At 36.4% G+C, this 23,326-nt stretch overlaps 3 protein-coding genes across 3 annotated transcripts; 1 reads left to right on the top strand and 2 right to left on the bottom strand.

Moving 5' to 3' along the window:
• Nucleotides 1–3,576: 3,576 nt before the first annotated feature.
• On the bottom strand, nt 3,577–8,700 carry LOC131799436 (adenosine receptor A3-like). Its single transcript, XM_066164279.1, has 4 exons — nt 8,593–8,700; nt 6,343–7,916; nt 4,998–5,094; nt 3,577–4,591 (listed from the first exon to the last, which is right to left on the bottom strand). The coding sequence occupies exon 4, from the start codon at nt 4,550–4,552 to the stop codon at nt 3,623–3,625; it is 930 nt and encodes a 309-aa protein (XP_066020376.1). The 5' UTR covers nt 4,553–4,591; nt 4,998–5,094; nt 6,343–7,916; nt 8,593–8,700; the 3' UTR covers nt 3,577–3,622.
• Nucleotides 8,701–13,739: 5,039 nt separating this feature from the next.
• LOC131799437 (histamine H2 receptor-like) lies at nt 13,740–14,701 on the bottom strand. Its single transcript, XM_059117155.2, has one exon. The coding sequence runs from the start codon at nt 14,699–14,701 to the stop codon at nt 13,772–13,774; it is 930 nt and encodes a 309-aa protein (XP_058973138.2). The 3' UTR covers nt 13,740–13,771.
• Nucleotides 14,702–22,102: 7,401 nt separating this feature from the next.
• LOC136279448 (histamine H2 receptor-like) lies at nt 22,103–23,059 on the top strand. The gene has a single exon (XM_066163234.1). The coding sequence runs from the start codon at nt 22,103–22,105 to the stop codon at nt 23,057–23,059; it is 957 nt and encodes a 318-aa protein (XP_066019331.1).
• The last annotated feature ends 267 nt before the right edge of the window (nt 23,060–23,326 follow it).

Raw genomic sequence — 23,326 nt, 5'->3', positions numbered from 1 at the left:
TATTTCTTGTATTGTACCCCTACATATTATTTTTCATAAATGAATAAAATCTATAACTAGCCTATAAACCCATTTCTTGATTAAACTATGCTTAAAAGGACGATATGTTGCGTGTGCGTATTCTAACGAAAATGAACGCGATCTTAACAAGAGATGCAAAGGGGAAAAAAGGACGTATTGCTAAACTTATTCTGGTGTATCCCAACTCTTCCCGAAACACCATGCAATGAAGAAAAGAATCTGCATCGGCCCTGATACAGCCCCGACTAACATATCAACTGAGGCCAGATGAATGATCAAGTATGTAATTCGGCGCTGGAGCTGGAGCTGTTTCACAAATGCAATAATGAAAATACAATGAAAATACAACGATATTAAATACAAACGATATTAGATACAAATACAATGATATTAAAAATAACTATGGCCAGAGATTCAGTGCAAAAAGTTACGGAATAGAGAGGAGGTTGGAGGTTGGAAGCGACCGCTGGTGCTGGAAGGACGTGATATCATAAGAAGCACTGCTGGAATATTGGTATTCCTGGTTGAGTTCCATTGGAATTGGTTTATTTCAATCCTATTGATCTAAACACGAATAATACAAATGAAGTAAGACAATTCTCGGGTTGCTTAACCAGACAGTTTTACGCTCAGGAGTGAGGACTAAGATGCATAAACTAATAGCAAGCGGCGAACATTTGCTTGTCCTTAACTGACAAGTAATGCTGAACAATTGCCTCAACTAAAGGGCTGCAAACGGAGTAGACGCCAAATGAAGCTATCTATGTTTTCTACTGGGAAATCAGATTTCTTTTAATGTTCTTGCATTTGTATTACGGTGCACGTAATTGATTCACTTTTGCCTACTGGTAACTTTGGAATTTTTTTCAAGGTCTTAACAAAAGAAAAAAAAAAACAACAAGTAAAAGAAACAGAAGGCACAATTTGAAGATAGGGCGAATGCTCCAATGGGCAACCATTGGTGAGATGTTATCCAACTTATTGAATGATGAAACAGAAATGCATTTTATGATGAGTTTTCAGTCTTTGTTAAAACAGTTGAACATTATGTTATTAGCTATTAATAGATTTTAAAATAAATTCAGCCTGACCAATTTCTTTGAGACACAACGCCTCGCAATTCAAGTTATCTTATTCTTCATCAACAAAACTTTTCAACATTAATTTTTATCGGTTGATATTGAAAGAAGAACAAGTTTTAAGAGGAAAGAAAACGACCAATTCTAACTTAAGTTCTCTGTTCGGTGACTCGCTATGAAACTGATAACGAAAAATTGCAACTGACGAAAGGGAAGTATTAGATCCACATTCCACCACGTGTTGCTAATATTATTAGATCCACATTCCACCAGGTGTTGCTAATATTATTAGATCCACATTCCACCATGTGTTGCTAATATTACTAAGTAACAGAAAACTACATTGTTTAAAGGGAAAAAAGAATACAAAATTCTCAGCCTTATTTTAAGTTGCGACATGCTCCGTCGAATTAACTCGTTTCTTTAATTTTCCATCATGAATACGGCGTTAAGCAGCTATTAAGTTACTGTGACTGTTGGCTATATTGAGTTAACTTAACGTTTTTTGTGTTCAGTTCTTCCATGGTGATTGTACTTGTAAACAACATCTTCGGAAACCTCTTTTGACTAAATCACATTTCGAGATCCTTCAATTCAGTTTTCCTACGAAATGGCTAAGTTGAATGAATCAATAGAATAGATGGCCAGAAAGAGGACAGTAATGCACTATATCAATACATCAAATGACTTCATACCTTACAGCTGCAGAACATATTGTAGCGCAGTTTCCTTCACGAAAACATCTTAAAATAGCTTTAAATCGTCCTTTTGCCTGGGGGGAATGAGTTAGTATAAAGGTCGATCCTACAGTTACGCTTTAAATTTGGTGATTCCACCTTTAATGAAATTACAAGCCATGGAAACATCAACAGAATCAGATGAAAGAAACTTTTGCAATGCTTACTTTCCAATTACCTCGCGCTTCCTTCTATGTTTGGAATTTCATTTATTTTTTTTACCCTAAATGTCTTACATCTTTAACTATTCTTGCTGTTATTCCGCTTGCGACTCTGTCTTTCTGGAAACCAAGATGATTAAGTAAATATTTTATCTTAGAGGAACTGAACGATTTTCTGACATATAACAAAGGACAAAGCACTTTCATTTAACAGCACTTAGACACTCTCCATTAGCCATGGCGTCATTAAAGGGGGACGAAAATCTTCGCTCAAACTTGATCGGCAGAGATGAATTCAAAACTGAGTCGAAATGAAAAGGAAACATGCAGCTATCATGATACACAAGTTGTATAAATTGTAAAAAAACGAGAATTAAAAGAGAAAAGTTATAAATATAAAAGTTAATATAAAGACTTCAGAGAACGAATCCTATTTCGCAAAATAGAACCATTCTGTGCGTTAACATATAACACTTGCCCTTTGTTGTGCGCAAACATTCGTTCAAATTGGGATGAGTAGAAGTGAGAGCAATTCCACAATTCTGGATGGAGATATCTGGGGCTCTCATTTTATTAAACCGAAACAACACAGACATTTAATGTTATTTTGTAAGAATATTTTCTCTAGGTATGTAAATAGCCAAGTTAATCCCACAGATGATCGCTCCTTGCTTTCCATGATCGGAAAAGCGAATGTTAAAAGAATATCACAACTCATGTAAAGAGTTTCTGTGCTTTCTTCTCAACTTGTGGGATAAAACCCGTCAAGTAAGCGGACTTTAACATCAATACAGAATTTCTGATGCGGGTTTTCGTTAACAAAGATTAACGTTTTGCTCCGTTCCATCCTTAAACTTCATATTGCCGTGGCTACTTAATGAAAGATATCTTTTTTCTCCCCTCATTTCTCTTAAGCGCGCCTGTGATGGCGTTTCAAAAAATTTCAAAGCAAATAGGTTGGTCACTTTGTGGCTCAACATCTTTTATCAACGTCGCGGTGATTTCAGCTCTCTTAAACCGTATACTGAAAATTTTCTAAGTGAGCGTGATCTGGAAATGATTTTAGAACAGTGCAGCTTTCGTAAATAACGACAGAAAATCTGTAGGAGTCCCTCTTGGAGTTTCGGTCAAACAAAAGTTTTTAGTCACCAAAGGTCTCATTTGTGATGATTAAGTCTGCGTTATCTCGGAGTTTGCCAAATACGGGTATGTTTTAGATTAATTGTGTCATGAAAAAATTGCCACTTTGGGTTAAGTTAGCTCATCATATGGTCTCCGTTTTAAATGGGGTCTCCAGTTGACGTAATGCTCCAGTCTTAGTCTTAGGATACTGCTTTTTCCGCTAATTTGCTGTTTATCATTTATATTAATAAAAATGCGCCCGATCCTTGTAGTCCTGCTCGTTGTTTGTTTCTTTGGTCTGAAATATATTTTAACTTGTGGTTTACCAGTCAGGTTTACAAGTCAGGCTAAACACAAAACATGTGTAACGACAAAGAATATTTTAATATGAATAATGAAAATTACAGCTGTACAGATTCTTTGAATCGCTAAACTATTTTGAATATTGTATTTACATTTTCCGGTCAAAAATATTGCAAAAAATATGAAGCGTCGGCCTGAACTAAAGATTGCGAAGTGGATATTCGACCGGATTTCGATGGTCTTGGGGCGTCCTGCAGAATACCAGCTTTAATATACCAACCCTAAATTCTGGCATCCGCACTGCATAGAGAATAGGATTTATTAGCGAGTTGGCCAAGAATAATGTTCGTGTAGTGCCAGCAATTTTCAGATAAGTGGACCGGTTTGGGATTGAAATGTTATGAAGGAAAATCATACTTTCCCAAATAGTAATTGGTAGAAAAGTTAATAATGATGCAAAGGTGACAAGAAACAATGTACTCGTCAGTTTTCTTTCCCTCAGGCCGGCTGCACCATGAAGTTGATGTTGACGACTACAACGAACTTTGATATAAATTGAAATGTAACATAGGCACACAAGAACCAGAAGAATGAAATAAGAACTAAAAACCCAAATTGAGTTCAATGGCCAATCGGTTACTATTTCTATTGTACCTTTGCATATTGTTGATAAATATATAAAAGCTATAACTAGTCTATACAACCATTTCTTGATTAAACGATGTTTAAAAGGACGATATGTTGCGTGTACTCTTTCCAACGAAATGAACGCAAGATTGACAAGGGATGCAAAGAGGAAAAAGGGACGTATTGCTAAACTTATTATTGAAAACGTTATATCCCAAACCTCCTTGTAACAGAAAGCCATGAATGCATGAACCTGCATTGGCCCTGATATGGCCCCGACTAACAAATCAGCTATGGCAAGGTGGATAATCAAGTATGTACTCTTCCTCTGTAGCTGGCGCTGCTTCACAAATACAGTAATGGTGGTGATGTTGAGGATGACTATGGCCAGACATTCAATGCTGAGCACAGCACACCACGGGATACAAGAAGAGGTTGGAGGTGACCTCTGGTGCTTGGGGCTTGTGATATTGTGAGAAGCTAAACTAGAGTTGGAAGCCATTGACTTCCACTGTAATTGGTTTACCGCAAGCCAAATAATCTAAATATGAATGAAACATAACAGTCTACAGAAAGCGAAAAAAGTAACAATATTCCAGGACAAGGAATATATTTCTATTTGATGGACTATGGATGTATGTCATACTAGTAGGCGGCGAAGGTCTGATCGATCTTAACTGATGAGTGATACTGAACAATTGCCACAGAACTTTTAAAAAGAATCAAATTTTGTACGAATTATCAAATGGTGAAAAATAATGATATTCAAAGACAAAGAGTTTAAATTATTTCAAACCAATTCAGCGTCCTCTTGTTAACTACTCGAAAAATGGGGCAAAATTAACTAATTCAGCTTGAAAAATCTCCTCGGAACACATCACTCTGGAATTTTGCTTAACTTGATCTTCATTGTCTACAATTTTAAACATAAAGTTCTATCGGCTTACCTTGAATGAACAGCTAGTTATTATTGGAGGAAAGAAAATTACCGCTTCTAACTTTAAATAGTTGCTGAGTGTGGAGTAAAATTGCAGCAGTGCCTCGCTGTAAAATTGAGAGATGAAAATTACTAGTGACGAGCCAACACGACTAAATAACACAAAAATATGTTGTTTAAAAAGAAAAAAGGAATGCATGCAAAACACAGTCCTTCATGATTTCTCAATTTGTACTATAAGAGGCATACCACAAGAAATCTTTAATTAAGGCCCCAAAGCTTTTAGTTATATTTATGTGAAATAAATTGGGTCATTTGCTACATGCATAAAGCGACCATCAGGCATAAGTCTCTCCTGAAACGCTCATTGGTGATATCTTAATACGATTTACATGAGGTATAATATCTCGGAATCTTGTGGTTTAGTTGTACTTAAATGACATGCCTCAGGTGAGCAATGAACGATTTCCAAGTCTTTTTGTTTCTGAGTAGGACAGAAAGTTATCAACCACGGCGGCACTCTAAAAGCCTCTAAATTAGTAAAAGGAAGAGAAGACCTCGGTCAAGCTTAGCTACCTCAACTGAAAACACCCGTCGAAATCACTCAATTTATATAGTATTCCTACGTAATGGCTAAGTTAAATGAATCAAAGCACAGGTAAACAGGAAGAGGACATGAATAAAAATTAGTAAATGTATCGCATGACCTCATACTTTACAGGTGTAGACTCTATTTTTGACCACTTTCCGGCATTTTGGTAGGAGTGACTGAATATCTTTTTAAAGTTGAGCCTACAGTATGCTATAGATTTCATTATTCAGCTTTTTTTGTTAAATCGCAAGCCATGAAAACACGCATGGAATAGGACTAAAAAAAAACACGTTTCCAATCCTTTTAGACTCCATTTACCTCGCACTTTCTTCTATGATCTGAATTTCGGTTTGTTTTTAAACTAAATGGGCTAGATTAACAACCTTTCGTTCCTCTTAATTCATTCTGGTGACGACTCGCATCAAAATGTTCAGTAGCTGTCTTTGTATACCATTTAAATTCATATTTAGGTATAGAAAGAAGGCAGATGGGAATACTATTCCAGATCCTTGCATCCAGTCTTGAGAAATAATTTTTCTTATGTTTAGTTCTCGAATACTTAAGACAGAGATTGCCAGCCGCTGAGGACCTTGTATAATGGTGGTGTTTTTCTGAAGAATAACTAAATAATTCTGAAATGTCAAGTGGTGCTAAATCGTTGACAAAATCATGCATAAAAGAACAGGTTGTTTTAAAATAGGTCTGATGAAGAGGAAAAATGTTTGACAAGTTGACAAAAGGTACAGCATGAGCACGTACTTACATAATCAACACCTTTTCTAAATTCGATTAAGCAACTTGGTCTCAGACTGCAACCCCGTTGGACAAGTGAGCTTAAATAAAAGATCGATGTAAGTTAGACAATACAGTTTGTGGGACAAAATTTCTCAATCTTGATAAAATGCTTAAAGACTTGCTAATCTTAGATGAAATAAATGAAATGTGCGAGTCCGAGATCATGTTGAATCGATAAAGACACCTACGCATTTTATGTATTCTTTCTTTTTCAGAGAGTCTAGGGAATTCATATATATACTTCAGCTCAGAAGAACTGGGTGATTTTCTAACTTATTCTATTAATCTTTGCCCAAACTCTGTCGGTCGAAATAAAATTCCATCAATTTTTTTATTCTTAGCAACTTAAAGAAATTAAAAAGAAAGATAATTATACAGTCTTCAGAGGATGAATCTAATTTCTTAATGTAGAACCATTATGTTGGTATACATAAACTGCTTGCCTTTTGTTTCGTGCAAATATTATTTATTACACAACGGGATGTGTTTATTATCTCATATGACTGAAATTCAGTTTAGGAAAATGTCTAGAACTGACAGTAAATGATATTTTATCTTATATCAGGTGGTAACGAAAAGTCTTCAAAGCTGCGATAATCATTAAATGACTGGTCTCTTATTGTTCGTTTAAAATGGGAAGAGTAGACGTGAAAGCAGTTTAATAATTTTGGAAGGAAATATCTGAAGCTCCCATTTTTTTCAACTGAATACGATTAGGAAAGACCATCTGTAGTAAAACCTCTTAAAGTTTCTGCTGAAAAAGAAATTTTGAGTCATTAAAGGACGCAATTGCTGTGATCACTTTCGCGTAATACAGGTGTTCGCCAAATACGGGTATGTTTTGAAATAAGGAAAACATATCGCGACGTTGGCCCAGTTCGCCTCCACATAAGGTGTCCATTTAAAATTGGGTCTGCTCGAATAAATATTCAGGTTTTTTCATAAGGTTGAGCTGAAAAAGGAAGAAGATCTGCTCTGTGCTTTTATCTCTGCGTTGTGATAATTTTCACGGTTTTTTTTTTTAGTTTTTTTTTCAGATTTTTTAGTCCTCAACAGGGCGTATTGCTGTGTACTTGCGTTTTAAGGACTATGGTTGAATGGAGCCCCACAGAAGTAAATTGATTATCACGCAAAAGAAAAAAATTAATAAGTGAGTGCACATTCAGCTCAGTCTGTAATCTGTAATTTAGAGATATAAATAGGGTTTGATAAAGTTTTGTTCGAGAATTTCCTCTTTTGACCCCTCATTTGTATTCATGAAACTGCGCCCGACCCGTACATAGTACCGCTAGTTGTGTGTTTCTTTGTGCTGAAATGTTATACGTAACTTGGGGTTTATCTTTACAAGCAGGGAGCTGTTTAAGACTGACCAGTTATACTGGAGAATAGCCACAGAAAAATAAGTGTAGCAAACGAATGTTACGTCTAATTGAACATTAGCTGTAGGAATAGCTTTCTTTAAACTTTCCTGTCACTCTATACACGTAAACGTAAGTTACTCGCCTTTGTCCACCAGTGGCTTGGTTTGTTCCGTTTGTGAACCTGCGGTGGGAAGTTAAAATTTGTATCAAGATCTAAAAATGCTCCTTAGCTGGCGTTGGCTTACAAATATAATAATGGTTATTATAACCAACGCACCGGCGATAAATTTTAATGATTCAACTTTTGTGCGAATTATCAAATGGTGAAAAATAACGAGGTTCAAAGACAAAGAGTTTAAATCATTTTTTAAAACAATTCGGCGTCCTACTGTTAACTACGAAAAAAATGGGGTAAAATTAAATAAATTCAGCTTGAAAAATTTGCTCGAAACGCATCACCCCGGAATTTTACTTAACTTTAAATAGTCACTTAGTGTGGAGTGAAATTGTAGCAGTGCCTCGCTGTAAAATTGAGGGATGAAAATTGCTAGTGACGAGCTGACACGACTAAATAACATAAAAAATATGTTGTTTAAAAAGAAAAAAAGGAATGCATGCCAAATACGGTCATTCATGATTTATAAATTTGTATTACATGAGGCACACCACAAGGAATCTTTAATTTCGACCCCAAAGCTTTCAGTCATTTTTATGTGAAATAAGTTGCGTCATTTGCTACATGCATAGAGCGACCATCAGACATGAGTCTCTCTTGGTCATTGGTGATATCATAATATGATTTACGTTAAGTGTAATATCTCGGAATCTTGTGGTTTAGTTCTACTTAGATGGCATACCTCAAGTGAGCAATGGACGATTTTCAAGTCTTTTGTTTTTGTTTAGGACAGAAAGTTCCGCAGCGGCACTTTAAAAGTAAAAGGAAGAGAAGACTTTGTCCAAGCTTGGCTACCTCAACTGGAAATACCCGTCGAAATCCTTCAATTTATATAGTATTCTTACGTGATAGCTGAGTTGAATGAATCAATAGAGCAGGTGGACTGGAAGAGGAAGTTAATAATATTAGTAAATATATCACATGACCTCATACGTTACAGATGTAGACTTTATTTCAGACCACTTTCCCGCATTTTGGCAGGCGTGACTGAAAATCTTTTTAAAGTTGATCCTAGAGCATGCTTTAAGTTCCATTATTCTGCTTTTTATTAAATCGCAAGTCATGAAAACACGCGTGGAATAGGATTAAAAAAAAACACTGTTCCAATGCGCTTACACTCTCTTTACCTCGCGCTTTCTTTTTTTTTTGAATTTCAGTTTGTCATTGTTCTAGATGGTCTGGAATAAAAACCTTTCATTATTCTTAATTCATTCTGGTGACGACTCCGCCGCTTTGGAAGCCAATATGAACAACAACAATAAAATTTATTTATTTACTTTGGCAATTTAAATTCCTAGCAATCCCTAACCGAAAAATAGCGAAGCTAATCGAGGCGGGAGGGAAGCAAACGTTCTTCAATAACAAGTTTAACTGCAAAGAGGAAATGACTGAGAGAGCATACGCATACAGGAACGTTTTGAAAAAACAGTACGATGAATTATAAAGGAGCCAATTAGGTATTACGTATTACAACCAGAATAAAAGTACACGTGAAAAAACAAAAAGAAAACAAATGAATCTAAAAATGGTATAATTTTCTACATTTGTCAGCCAAAGTATGGACGTCAACATAAGTATACTTTCGCATCAAAATGTTCAGCAGCTGTCTTTGTATACCATTTAAATTTACATTTAGGTAGAGAAAGAAGACAGGTGGGAATGCTACTCCAGATCCTTGTTTTGTTTTCAAATGTGATAGAGATTGTCTGCCGCTGAGGATCTTGTACATTGGTGGTGTTCTTCTGAAGAATAACTAAATAATTCTGAAATTTTGGGTGGTGCTAGATCGTTGACAAAATCATGCATAAAAGAACAGATAGAAAATAGATCAGATGACGCGGAAGTATGTTTGACAAGTTGAAAAAAGGTACAGGGTGAAATTTAAAGGGTTTGAAAGATATTATGCGGAGAGCACGTTTTTGCAGAATCAACACGTTTTCCAAATTCGATCGGGCAACTTGGCCGCAGACTGCAACCCCATTGGACAAGTAAGCTTAAATAAAAGATCGATATAAGTTAAGCAATACACTGTATTTCTCAATCTTGATAAAATGCCTGAAGACTTGCTAATCTTAGATGAAATAAAATGCAATGTGTCGAGTCCGAGATCATTTAGAATAGATAAGGACACCAAAGTATTTTACATATTTTTTCCTTTCCAGAGGGAGAAGGGAATTAGCGCTACAGTTAAAGACATTTATGTTCATAGTTAACACGTTTTTGATACGATCTGAACATAACAAAGTCAGAGTTGAGATGATCAAGCATATATTTCAGCTCAGAAGAACTAGATTATTTTCTGACATATTCTAACTTTTTGCCCAAACTCGGTCGGCAGAAGTCGAAATATATTTCCATCCTTTTTTTTCTCATCAACTTAAAGAAATTAAAAAGGATAATTAAAAGAGACAGATAATTATACAGTCTTCAGAGGATGAATCTAATTTCTTAATGTAGAACCATTATATTGGTGTACATAAACTGCTTGCCTTTTGTTTTGTGCAAACATTATTTATTAAACAACGGGATGTGTTTACCATCCCAGATGACTGAAATTCAGTTTATGAAAATGTCTAGAAATGAAGGTAAATGACATTTTATCTTATATCAGGTGGTAAACGAAAAATCGTCAAAGCTGCGATAATCGTTAAATGACTGGTTTTAGGTCACGTAAATGACTCGCCTTTTCCTACTAGTAATTATGGAATTTTTCTCAAGATCTTAACAAAAGAAGAAAAAACCAAATAAAAGAAACAGAACACACAATTCGAAGATAGGGCGGATGCTCCAATGGGCAACCATAAGGGAGATGTTATCCAGAATTACTGAATGATGAAACAGAAATTCATTTTAAGTTGATGAGTTTTTAGTCTTTGTCAAAACAGGTGAACGTTATGTTATTAGCCATTCATAGATTTTAAAATAAATTCAGCTGGACCAATTTCTTTGAAACACAACACCTCGCCATTTAAATTATTATATTTTTCATCAACAAAACATTTCAATGTCGGTTTATGTTGAAAGAAGAACATGTTTTAAGAAGAAAGAAAACTACCAATTCTAACTTAATATCTCGTGTTCGGTGACTCGCTATGAAATTGATAACGAAAAATTGCGTCTAACGACAGGGAAGTATAATAGATAAATGTATTGTCTAAAAAGAAGAAAGAGTACCAAATTTTCAGCCTTATTTTAGGTTTCCACATGCACCGCCGAATTCACCCGTTTCTTTAATTTTCCATCATGAACACGGCGTTAAGCAGCTGTTAAGTTTCTGTGACTGTTAGCTTTATTGAGTTAACTATGTCTCGTTTATTTGTGTTCAGTTCTTCCATGGTGATTGTACTTGTAAACAGCGTCGACTTTTGATCCTCTGCACTGAATTTTTAATTAAAATCTTCTGTTTGAGGAGCACGACGCTCGACGATGATTTATGAACAAAGTGCTCTGTGAGCAAACTCGTGAATTGAAAAGAAAAGGTTGGAAGTAAATGTGGGTGAAAAGTGAAATTTAATGTCTTTCGTTGTAAATATTAGTAAATCAAGGCAATACTGTCTTAATGAAAACATTAACGATTCCCTCTTTATCAAATGAGACAAACGGGAACGAGTTTCGAGTGATATAACTAAGCCAAGCCTGCCACCGTCATTTTTGGTTGTGTCCTCGTGTACTGGTACACAAAGGAACGAAACATTAACGAACTGCGTCACAACTCCATGAATGAATATGAAAACAATAGGAATTCCCCCGTGTACCGGTACACCAGGACAGCCCCGTCATTTTGGATCTTCGCCTGGGAAGATTTAAGTCACGTGCTAGGCAACGTATAATCAATAAAAAGATAGAATTTCATTTCAGGCCTATTTATCAATTTTGTGGTGTGTAACTTTCGCATTTTAGTACGTTGTATGTATGTTGACTCTTCAAATTGTCTTGAAACTTGAAAGAAAATTGTTCTTTAAAAATTCACTGAAAATCGGTAGCTAAAATTGTTTGTTTAGGTGTTATATGATTTTCGTGTTAACTTGTTATTTCGTCAGTCGCCGGCATCTTTTGTTGCTTCAAACAGGAAAAACACACGCGACGAAACGTAATGATCAATTTTGTCCTCAATCTCACGCCATAACAGAAAAAGCTTTTGAACATCTGTAAACTCCGAGAGCTTCGCAGTAAGTGATATTTTCAATGAATCTTCGGATTGTTTTCAAGTTCAAGGATTGTAAATTACAATTTTATGAAAAACGAAGGTTGTTCTGTTATTTCAGTGTGAATCCTTGCATGCCTGCCAGTCGCTGGCGCCGCTTGTTGAAACTAAAACGAAAAAAAAAACTCTTTTAAGATTATCATTGGCTTCTTTTCCACCCCACCACTATTCTTAGCAACAAAGGTCGCCATTTCGTCTGTTTATTGCTCGCCAAAAACTATCAAATGCACTCAAAAGCCTAAAATCTAAAAAAAGTTTACAGGAATCGACCAATCGAGCGAGCGAGCGAATGGCATTCCCCACATCGTATATATAACTCACTCTTGCGCATGCGCGCAATTCACGAGTTAAAAAGGGCGGTACCTTATGTACAACCTTCTTTTCCACCTTTTCTGTTTATCCTGTTGTTATATAACAACCGTTTAACGGCGAAAACTCTCGTAAAATCACATATCGAGATCCTTCAATTTAGTTTTCCTACGAAATGCGTGATGGCTGAGTTAAATGAATCAATAGAACAGCAGATGGCCAGAAAGAGGACAGTAATGAAATATATCAATACATCAAACGACTTCTTACCTTACAGCTACAGAACATATTGTAGCCCAGTTTCCTTCAAAAAAATATCTTAAAATAGCTTCAAATCGTCCTTTTTCCCAGGGGGAATGAGTTAGTTTAAAGGTCAATCCTACAGTTACGCTTTAAATTTTGTGATTCTACCTTTAATGAAATCACAAGCCATGGAAATATCAACAGAAAACAGAGGCAGATAAAATAAACTTTTGCAATGCTTACTTTCCAATTACCTCGCGCTTCCTTCTATGTTTTGAATTTCATTAATTTTTTTGGATATGTAAATAGCCAAGTTAATCCCACAGATGATCGCTCCTTGCTTTCCATAATCGGAAAAGCGAATTTTAAAAGAATATCACAACTCATGTAAAGAGTTTCGGTACTTTCTTCTCAACTTGTTGGATAAAACCCGTCAAGTTAGAGGACATTGACATAAATACAGGATTTCTGTTTGATGCGGGTTGTCGTTAACAAAGATTAACGGTTTGCTGTTACATCCTTAAACTTATTATTGCCGTGGCTATTTTATGAAATATATATTTTTCTCCCCTCATTCCTTTCGTAAATAACGACAGAAAGTCTGTTGTTAAACCTCTTAGAGTTTCGGTTAAACAGAAGCCTCAGTTGTGATGATTAAGTCTGCGTTATTATGGAGTTTTCCAAATACGGGTGTGTTTTAGATTAATTGTGTCAAGAAAAATTGCCACTTTGAGTTAATTTCGCTCATCATATAGTCTCCGTTTTAACTGGGGTCTCCAGTTGACGAAATGTTGCAGTCTTTTGTTTATAGGGCTGGATACGGCTTTTTCCACCCTCTTGTTGTTCATCATTTACATTAATAATAAGCGCCCGATCCTTGTGGTCCCGCTCGTTGTTTGTCTCTTTGTTCTGAAATATATTTTAACTTGTGGTTTACCATTACAAGTCAGGCTAAACACAAAACATGAGCAACGACAACGAATATTTTAATATGGATAATGAAAATTACAGCTGTACCGATTCTTTAAATCGCTAAACCATTTTGAATATTGTATTTACATTTTCTGATCAAAACTATTGCAAAAAAATTAAGTGTCGGCATGAACTAAAGATCGCGAAGTGGATATTCGACCGGATTTCGATGGTCTTGAGGTGTCCTGCAAAATACCATCTTTGATATACCTGCCCTAAATTCTGGCATCCGCACTGCATAGAGAATAGGATTTATTAGCGAGTTGGCAAAGAATAATGTCATTATAGTGCCAGTAATTGTAAGAGGAGTGGACCAGTTTGAAAAGGACATGATATGAAAGAAAATCATAATGTTCACAATAACACCTGGTAGAAAAGTTAATAATGATGCTATGGTGACAAGAAACAATGTTCTCGTCAGTTTTCTCTCCCTCAGACCGGCTGCACCATTAAGTTGATGTTGACGACTACAACGAACTTTGATATAAATTGAAATGTAACATATGCACATGAGAACCAGAAGACCGGAGTAAGAACTAATAACCCAAATAAAGTTAAACAGCCAATTGGTTACTGCTTCTATTGTACTTTTGCATATTGCTGATAAATATATGAAAGCTATGACTAGTCCATAAACCCATTTCTTGATTAAACGGTGCTTAAAAGGGCGATATGTGGCGTGTACTCGTTCAAACGAGATGAAAGCGAGATTAACAAGAGATGTGAAGGGGAAACAAGTACGTATTGCTAAACTTATTCTTGAAAACGTTATATTACAACTCTTCCCGTAACACGAACAAAAGAGTAAATGTATCAGCATCGGTCCTGATACGGCTCCGACCAACAAATCAACTATGGCCAAATGGATGATCAAGTATGTACTTTTCCTCTGTAGCTGGCGCTGCTTCACAAATACAGTAATGGTGATGAAGTTGAGGATGACTATGGCCAGAGATTCAATGCTGAGGACAGCAAACCACGGGATACAGGAAGAGGTTGGAAGCGACCTCTGGTGCTCATGGCTCATGATATAGTGGGAAGCTACACTAGAGTTGGTAGCCATTGACTTCCACTGAGATTGGTTTACTGCAAGCTAAATAATCTAAGTATGTATGAAAACGTAACAGTCTACAGAAAGCGAAAAAAGTAACAATATTCCAGGACAAGGACTATTGTTGATGATGATCTTTCTATTTGAAAGACTATGGATGTATGTCATGCTAGTAAGCGGCGAAAGGTCTGATCGATCTTAACTGATGAGTGATACTGGACAATATACCCCAAGAAATCTTTAATTTAGACCCCAAAACTTTTAGTTATTTTTATGTGTAATAAGTTGGGTTATTTGCCACATGCAGAAAGCGACGATCAGACATAAGGCTCTCTTGAAGCAGTCGTTGGTGATATCTTACCACGATTTACATGAGGTATAATACCTCGGAATCGTGTGGTTTAGTTATACTTAAATAACATACCTCAGGTGAGCAATGGACGATTTCCAAGTCTTTTTGTTTCTGGTAAGGACAGAAAGTTATCATCCACGGCGGCACTCTAAAAGCCTGAAATATCACTTGGATTAGTAAAAGGAAGAGAAGACTTCGGCCAAGCTTAGCTACCTCAACTGAAAACACCCGTCGAAATCCTTCAATTTATAAAGTATTCCTACGTGATGGCTAAGTTAAATGAATCAATAGAACAGGCAGACAGGAATATGAACAACGACAATAAAATTTATTTATTTACTTTGGCAATTAAATTCCTAGCAATCCCTACCCGAAAAATGGCGAAGCTAATCGAGGAAACAAACGTTCTTCAATGCTAAGTTTAACTGCAAAGAGGAAATAACTAGGAGAGCATACACATACAGGAACGTTTCTAAAATACAGTACGATGAATTACAGAGGAGCCAATTAGGTATAACGTATTACAACCAGAATAAAATTACACGCGAAAAAACAAAAAGAAAAAAAATGAATCTAAAAATGGTATAATTTTCTAAATTTGTCAGCTAAAGTATGGACGTCAACATAAGTATCCTCTCGCGTCAAAAGTTTCAGCGGATGTCTATGTATTCCATTTAAATTCATATTTGGGTAGCGAAAGAAGACAGATGGGAATACTAATCCAGATCCTTGCACCCAGTTGAGAAAGAAATATATGTTATTTGCCGGCTGGGAGGTCCGTATGGTGAAAAACTGTGACCGAGGTCTTGAAAATACTGCCCGAGGCCGTAGGCCGAGGGCAGCATTTTCAAGACCGAGGTCACAGTTTTTTACCATACGGACCGACCCTTAGCCGGTAAATAACATATTTATTGTTTTTAAACTTGACGAAATTCTTTCCGAAAGAACCCGAATGATTTATGGCCGTAAATACGGCAAGATCTTCCATAAACTGAACAATTTTTGAGTGAGTAAATGATAGTTGAAATAGAGGTGATGCAAATTTAAGAGAGATGCCATAGCGAAACATTTTCATTTCCGTAAAGATAAAGGTGATTTAAAAGGCTTCCAAACAAACTTTGAAACATTATTTTTACTAGTATCTGTCACAATTTGACACCTGTCAATTAGAGAGCGCGCACGAAAAAAAAAGCGTAGGAACATTTGAAAACCAACAGAACTAGTTTGGCAAGGACTGTCACGACAATGTTTTCTTCAAAATCAGTCAATGATCTAACGGAAAGTATTATTCACTTTCATCGACCATTCATTCATGTACGAAGATTTACCTCTGTTCATTAAGTAAACGGCGAGGAAAGTAATTGTGAGTAAATTCAATTTTTTTATTTTGAAGTTGTGAGAGTTTGCTTGTTTGTTTGCTGTGATGGCGTGTTTAATTCTGGTCTTTCCTTCACAAAAACTAAATTCGAACGGCACACTCCAACGAGACACAAGGGAATTTAATGCGGCCTTTTCTCAAAAAATTCCTTCAATTTCTGTTGTGCAATTTACGGTACAAATGTCCAAATTGAATGGAATTGGAAAGACTCACCGGGAGCGTATATTTGTTGTAGAACTTAAATTAAAACTTCGCTCGCTCTTTCACTATGAACAAATTGCTCGAGAAAATTCAGATATTAAATGAATGAAAGTTCCATCGTTTAGTTTAACTGTAACCAAATACCTCACGTTTCAACTTTCTGGGTACTTTTTGTGAACGATTAAAATTAATTGCAGACGGTTTTTAGGCCGCTTGTCAACCACCGTGATGACACTATTGTTTATACAAATTCATTCTGAAACCAATATTTTTCTGTCAACCAAAGTGATTTGATATAGAGAAAAGAGAGGATTCATAAGTTATTTATCGGCTTGAGGTAGTGACCGACGTGTTTGCTTAAAAATACTGCCCAGCCGGAAAACGAGGTATATTTATGAAAAATGACAACGAAAGTTGGGATGTACTCGGCGACTCACGAAAGCGTTACCTTGGCCCGTGGGCGGAGATAGGAAAATACTGACCGGGTAAAGAACCAATCAGATTCCAAGATTCGTTACCGTGCCCTCTAAAAAAACAATAATGTTTCTTATGTTTTGTTCTCGAATGTTTAAGACAGAGATTGCCAGCAGCTGAGGACCTTGTATAATAACGGTGTTCTTCTGAAGAATAACTAAATAATTCTGAAGTGTTGGATGGTGCTAGATCGTTGACAAATCATGCATAAAAGAACAGATTGTCTTGAAATAGATCAGATGACGAGGAAGAATGTTTGACAAGTTGACAAAAGATACAGCGTGAAATTTAAAGGGTTTGAAAAATATTATGCGGAGAGCATGTTTTTGCAGAATCAACACGTTTCCAAACTCGATCGGGCAACTTGGCCGCAGACTGCAACCCCATTGGACAAGTAAGCTTGAATAAAAGATCGATATAAGTTAAGCAATACACTGTAGTTGTGAGACAAAATTTCTCAATCTTGATAAAATGCCTGGAGACTTGCTTATCTTAGCTGAAATAAAATTCAATGTGTCGAGTCAGAGATCATTTTGAATTGAAAAGGACACTAAGGTATTTTACATATTCTTTCCTTTCCAGAGAGAGAAGGGAATTAGCGCAACAGTAAGAGATATTTATGTTCACTTCACACTTAACACTTTTTTGATACGATCTGAATATAACAAAGTTAGAGTTGAAATGATCAAGCATATCCTTCAGCTCAGAAGAACAGGATGATTTTCTGACATATTCTAAATTTTTGCCCAAACTCGGTCGGCAGAAGTCGAAATATATTTCCATCCTTTTTTTCTTGACAACTTAAAGAAATTAAAAAGGAGACTTAGAAGAGAAAGATAATTATACAGTCTTCAGAGGATGAATCTAATTACTTAATGTAGAACCATTATATTGGTATACATAAACTGCTTGCCTTTTGTTTTGTGCAAACATTTTTTATTAAACAACGGGACGTGTTTACCATCCCAGATGACTGAAATTCAGCTTATAAAAACGTTTAGAAATGAAGGTAAATGACATTTTATCTTATATCAGGTGGTAAACGAAAAGTCGTTAAAGCGACGATAATCGTTAAATGACTGCTTTCTTAAAATGGGAGGAGTAGACGTGAAAGCAGTTTGATAATTCTGGAAGGAGGTATCTGAAGCTCCCATTTTTTTCAACTGAATACGATTTAAGCGCAATACAGCTTTCGTGAATTAGGAAAGACCATCTGTTGTTAAACCTCTCAAAGTTTCTGCTAAAAAAATTTTTTTGAGTCACTAAAGGACACAATTGCGGTGATGACATCCGCGTAATAAAGGTGTTCGCCAAATGCGGGTATGTTTTCAAATAAAGAAAAAAGATCGCGACTTTGGCCCAAGTGCGCGTCACATAAGGTGTCCATCTAAAATTGGGTCTGCTTGAAGGAGTATTCAGGTTTTTTCATAAAGTTGAGCTAAAAACGGAAGAAGATCTACTCTGTGCTTTTATCTCTGCGCTGTGATAATTTTCACGGGTATTTTTTTTGTTTTGTTTTGTTTTTATTCCTCAACAGAGCGTATTGCTGTGTTCTTGCGTGTAAAGGACTATGGTTGACTGGAACCCCACAGAAGTAAATTGATCATCTCGCAATAGAAAAAATAAATAAGTGGGTGCACATTCAGCTCAGTCTGTATTTTAAATATATGAATATATGAGTTATCTCTTTTGATCCCCTTGTTGCTCATCATTTGTGTTCATGAAACTGCGCCCGACCCGTATGGTACCGCTAGTTGTGTGTTTCTTTATTCTGAAATGTTATATGTAACTTGGGGTTTATCGTTACAAGCCAGACTCAACACGTAACATAAGCAACAAGAAAAGGCTGTTGACATTCGGCGAGTCGCTTAGCCATTTTTAACATTTTATTTCCCTTTTTTGATTAAAATTATTGCGAAAAATGAAGCTTCAGCCTGAACTTAAGACTGCGAAGTGGATATTCGACTGTTCGTACTTACTGGCTTCTTTGCCGAGTCAACGAAGCAGGAGAAGAGCACTGCAGAAGCAGCCTTTTACTTCAGATGTACTGTACTGTACTTCAACAGGGAAAATGGAATCCTCAAATCGTTGATGCCTGCTGTCGTGGTGGTTTAGAAATACGAGTTATCTGAACGGCAATTGCCTGTCTGAAGGAAAAAATGTATTGATTTTCTTACTGAGGATCGAAATACGCTGATCTCCTCAGATTATACGGAGCCACATAATGGGGTGAGGATGTTAAGACCGACAATAAATACAGAATTTAAACACTGCAAATCTAATTCAAATAAAAGCCTCAATAAACAGAAAAGGGAGAAAGCTTTGGCAGGAAATTACCTCTTGTCGGAAGGCTATGTGACTTTCTTAGGGAGTGCACTTTGCCGAAATCTTCTTGATTACACGTTTTATTCTGTAGTATTAAGAAAAGATGAAGCTTGACATCTGACAATCTTAAGTTTTTAAGTATTATTCCGACGACTGTTTTATGACCAGAATAGGTTAAGACTGTTATAAATGCTTAAAAGAAGGAATAGCAATAACAATTGGAATCTGAAAGCAATTACTTAGATTAAGTTTTGTTTGCTGAGCTAATGGAATTCGAATTCCACCCGTATAATTCCACATTTTTTCTATCAGAAAACGGTTAACAATGAAATGACGCTTAGCAGCAATGCCCGTTCGTCTTTTTCGGTGTACTCTGGCTGTCAGGGTATCTTGTTTTCGATGTGTAATTCACTGTTCGGACTGAGCATGCCCCTTTTGTACGTTTTATCACAAAAAGAAAAGATAAATATTGTGCTTCATTATAAGATAGCAAACAGCTGAGAAATAAAAGCAAGAAAATACAACGACCGAAAAACCTTTTATTCGTCAAAGAGCTCAATTACTTAATACATCATACTTTGGCGCGCATCAAAAGATAAATAGTATGTTAGTTTCGCTGTCTCCCCACGTCGATGCCAATGAAGATGAAGTTGTCTCAATTTTAGGATTTCTCATTTAGCAGACAATTTGGCATTTATCCTAATTTACTCTGTTATTCAAAGTAAATACTAAAAAAATGATTTTCTTAGATGATAAATTTGCGGCTTTTGGGCTAATAATTCCACTCACACGTTGCAACGCTTAAGTCTCCCATGATTGTTGTTTGTATTAATGGATACCTCTAATAGGATCCTCCGTCTCTGATATTCTCCGCGTGATGTTATAAGGGTACGTAAGATATGGCCTATTTTGTTATAGCTCGATTGTTGGTATTCTTAGACTGCAAAATTTGATCAGTTTGTGACGTGTTTGTTTTAGTTAGGATAAGTCTGATATGGCTAAGAACTTCTGTATCAGCGGATATAGCAGCGAGAGAGTTGCAAGAACTTGATAAATTCTTTCTTTGGTGGGTAATATATATTCAGCCTTAGGATACTTTTTTCCTCGCCATAGGCAGGGCTTCTTCATAGCGAAAGCATCTGAATTTACTCATAAACGGATAAAGGGAAACTTTTTCGCGTGATTTATAGTTTAATCCTATATGTCCCTAAAATATATTTTCTGTTCTATGGAGTATATAATCCATGGTTGTCAGCATTATATACTATGTTCGAATTTTATTATATTTTTATTATTATATTTTTACTTTTTCATGTTGCTGATGATTTGCCAGATCTCCGTTCTTTTTTACTAACATTTTCTCAAAACTCTGAGTTCCTTGCAGATTCATGTCGAAGAAAAAGGAAATATTTGAATTTCATTGAGTTCAATGAAATTCATTAATACTTCAGTATTCCGTTAAGAACATCAGCCATTACTCTTTCTTTTATACTTTTTTTTCCGAAGAGCGGTGCAGGCAGAAAGAAGATGCATAAAAGATAGATCTTTTTTTCTGACGAGGTGTACATGGGCGTCGGGAAGTAAGCCGCCATCACTACTATTAAAGGAGCGTGGGCGGAGTTAGCCAAGCTTCCAAACCTACTGTTACGAACGAACAACGAACCGACGCTATTTTTTCTCCTCCTTGTAATAACTGTGATAACGAATACATCGGACAGACCAAACGTCAGTTTGGTACACGTTTGAAAGAGCATCAAAAAGCGGTTTTCTCTCGCAAAAAAGAAAATTCGGCTTCGTCGGAGCGCACATGCCTAACTAACCATACAATTGGGTGGGATAAGTCTAAAATTATCACCACTTATCGGCGTTACCACCAGCGCCTTTGTTTGGAAGCCTGGCACACTAACTCCACCCATACTCCTTTAAATATTGATGATGGCGGCTTACTTCCTGACGCCAATTTACTCTTCGTCAGAAAAAGGCAGCTAATTAGTGAGCGTACAAAAGGACATCATGTTGCAGCGTTTAGATCACCCCTGATGAAGGTACTCGACAGGAGTTCGAAACGTTGGGTCTATGAATTGTAACTTCTCGGTTACATTCATTAAATCTTTTAAACCAGAGTAGCACGGTTTCCTTTCATCAGATACCTTAGAAAAAAGAAAAAACTCAAAGAAAAAAAAAACAAAAAACTTAAAGCTAACTAAGCAAACTACCAAGGTTTAACAGATAATTTACTGTTAACGACTGAGTTGAAAACGTAAATTGACCACCGTAAAGAGTTTAAAGGCTGACGTTTTCTATTCTATTCAACCCAATTGTGGGTTGAATGTGGCTTAAACCCACGTTCAACCCACAATTCCTTTAACCATTCATCCACATTCAACGTAAAATTCCTCTAATCGCTCTGACGAAGGGCTAACACTCGAAACGTCAGTCTTAAAACTCTTTACGGCGGTTAGTTTTTCAACTCAGTTGTTGACACTAAAGTACCTGTTATACTCTCCCACCGACGCAGTACCACAGTTTCTCTAGAAACTAACCCCCTTTTCCAATGTTTAAACTCGTGAACCGACACTCGAAAAGTAAACGCACAAATTGCATGTTACAAAGAACTTTACAGGATCATTTTTACATCATAAACGTTTTTCACTCCTATTCAGGCTGGTTCTAGCGTAACTCAATGTCTCTCAGTCCCAACAATAGTACCTATGATGACACGATCCACGATCCACCGCTTTCTGCATCAAAATGCATTCCTTGGTTAGCTGTATTCGGTGCTGAATGCCTGACCATTGTCATCCTTAATGTCATCATCATCATTGCATTTGTGAAGCAGCGCCAGCTACAGCGACGGAGTACATGCTTGATCATCCACCAAGCCGTAGTCGATCTATTGGTCGGGTTGCTGTACGGGTCTCTGATCATTGAAGGCTACGGAGGCTTTTTCTGTGTTCTGTGGGAGTACCATAGACCTAATATCACTTGGTTATATATTCTAGAATTAGTGTTAGGGCAAGACGTCTATCAAGTTTCCCTTCTTAACCTCGCTGTTATTTCATTAGAACGTGTGCACGCTACAATCCGCCCTTTTAAGCATCGTTTCATCAAGAAATGGGTTTATGGAGTGATGATAACAATCATTTGGTTGGTGCCTAGCGTCACGAACTCGGTAATAATTGAAGTTTTACCCTCTACTCGCTTCTACGACTTCTTTAAACTGATTTCTTTCGCATATTATTGTACCCTTATTTTTGTCGTCGTGGTATGTTATATAATTATCTATCTCAAAGTCCGCTGTGTTCGTCGTCCTCAACACCATGGTGCAGCCGTCCTGAGGGAAAGAAAACTGACGAGTACATTATTTTTGGTCACTTTTGGGTCGTTGATAACGTTTCTACCGATGATGGTATTCTGGGGTTTTGAGGCTTCTAATTCCAAGCTTTCCTACAGCTTTTCCCACGAGTCATTTTTTCATGTTATGATGGTAAAAACGACATTTGTGGCTGCCAACTCACTGATAAATCCTATAATCTACGCCATACGGATGCCTGAAGTAAAGACAGTCTTAACAAAAATAATTTTCCGCAGTGCTTCAAACCCTTTAAATACAATCGATATCCCACTTCAAAATCTTTAAATATCTTTAAACTTCTTTTTAAACTCGATTATTACAGGTATGTCAATGGTAAAGATAGTATGGAAGAACGAGAAAGAAAAAGAAAAAGAAAAAGAGAAAGATGTTTTCCGTCTTTCTCTATTTCTTTACTGAGCTCAAAACTCACCATCTCACTTATTCTATTTACAAATATGACGTTATTGACATTGCTGATCCATTGCGTGTCATATGAACTAACTACTAATTTTATAATTGTATAAATTATATGATGTCGGTTGATGAGTTAAG

Source organism: Pocillopora verrucosa, chromosome 3, assembly GCF_036669915.1.
Source record: "Pocillopora verrucosa isolate sample1 chromosome 3, ASM3666991v2, whole genome shotgun sequence".
In the NCBI taxonomy this organism is placed as follows: Eukaryota; Metazoa; Cnidaria; class Anthozoa; order Scleractinia; family Pocilloporidae; genus Pocillopora; species Pocillopora verrucosa.
Note: the sequence above shows the minus strand (reverse complement) of the source record. Positions and strands in the feature narration are given on the sequence as shown.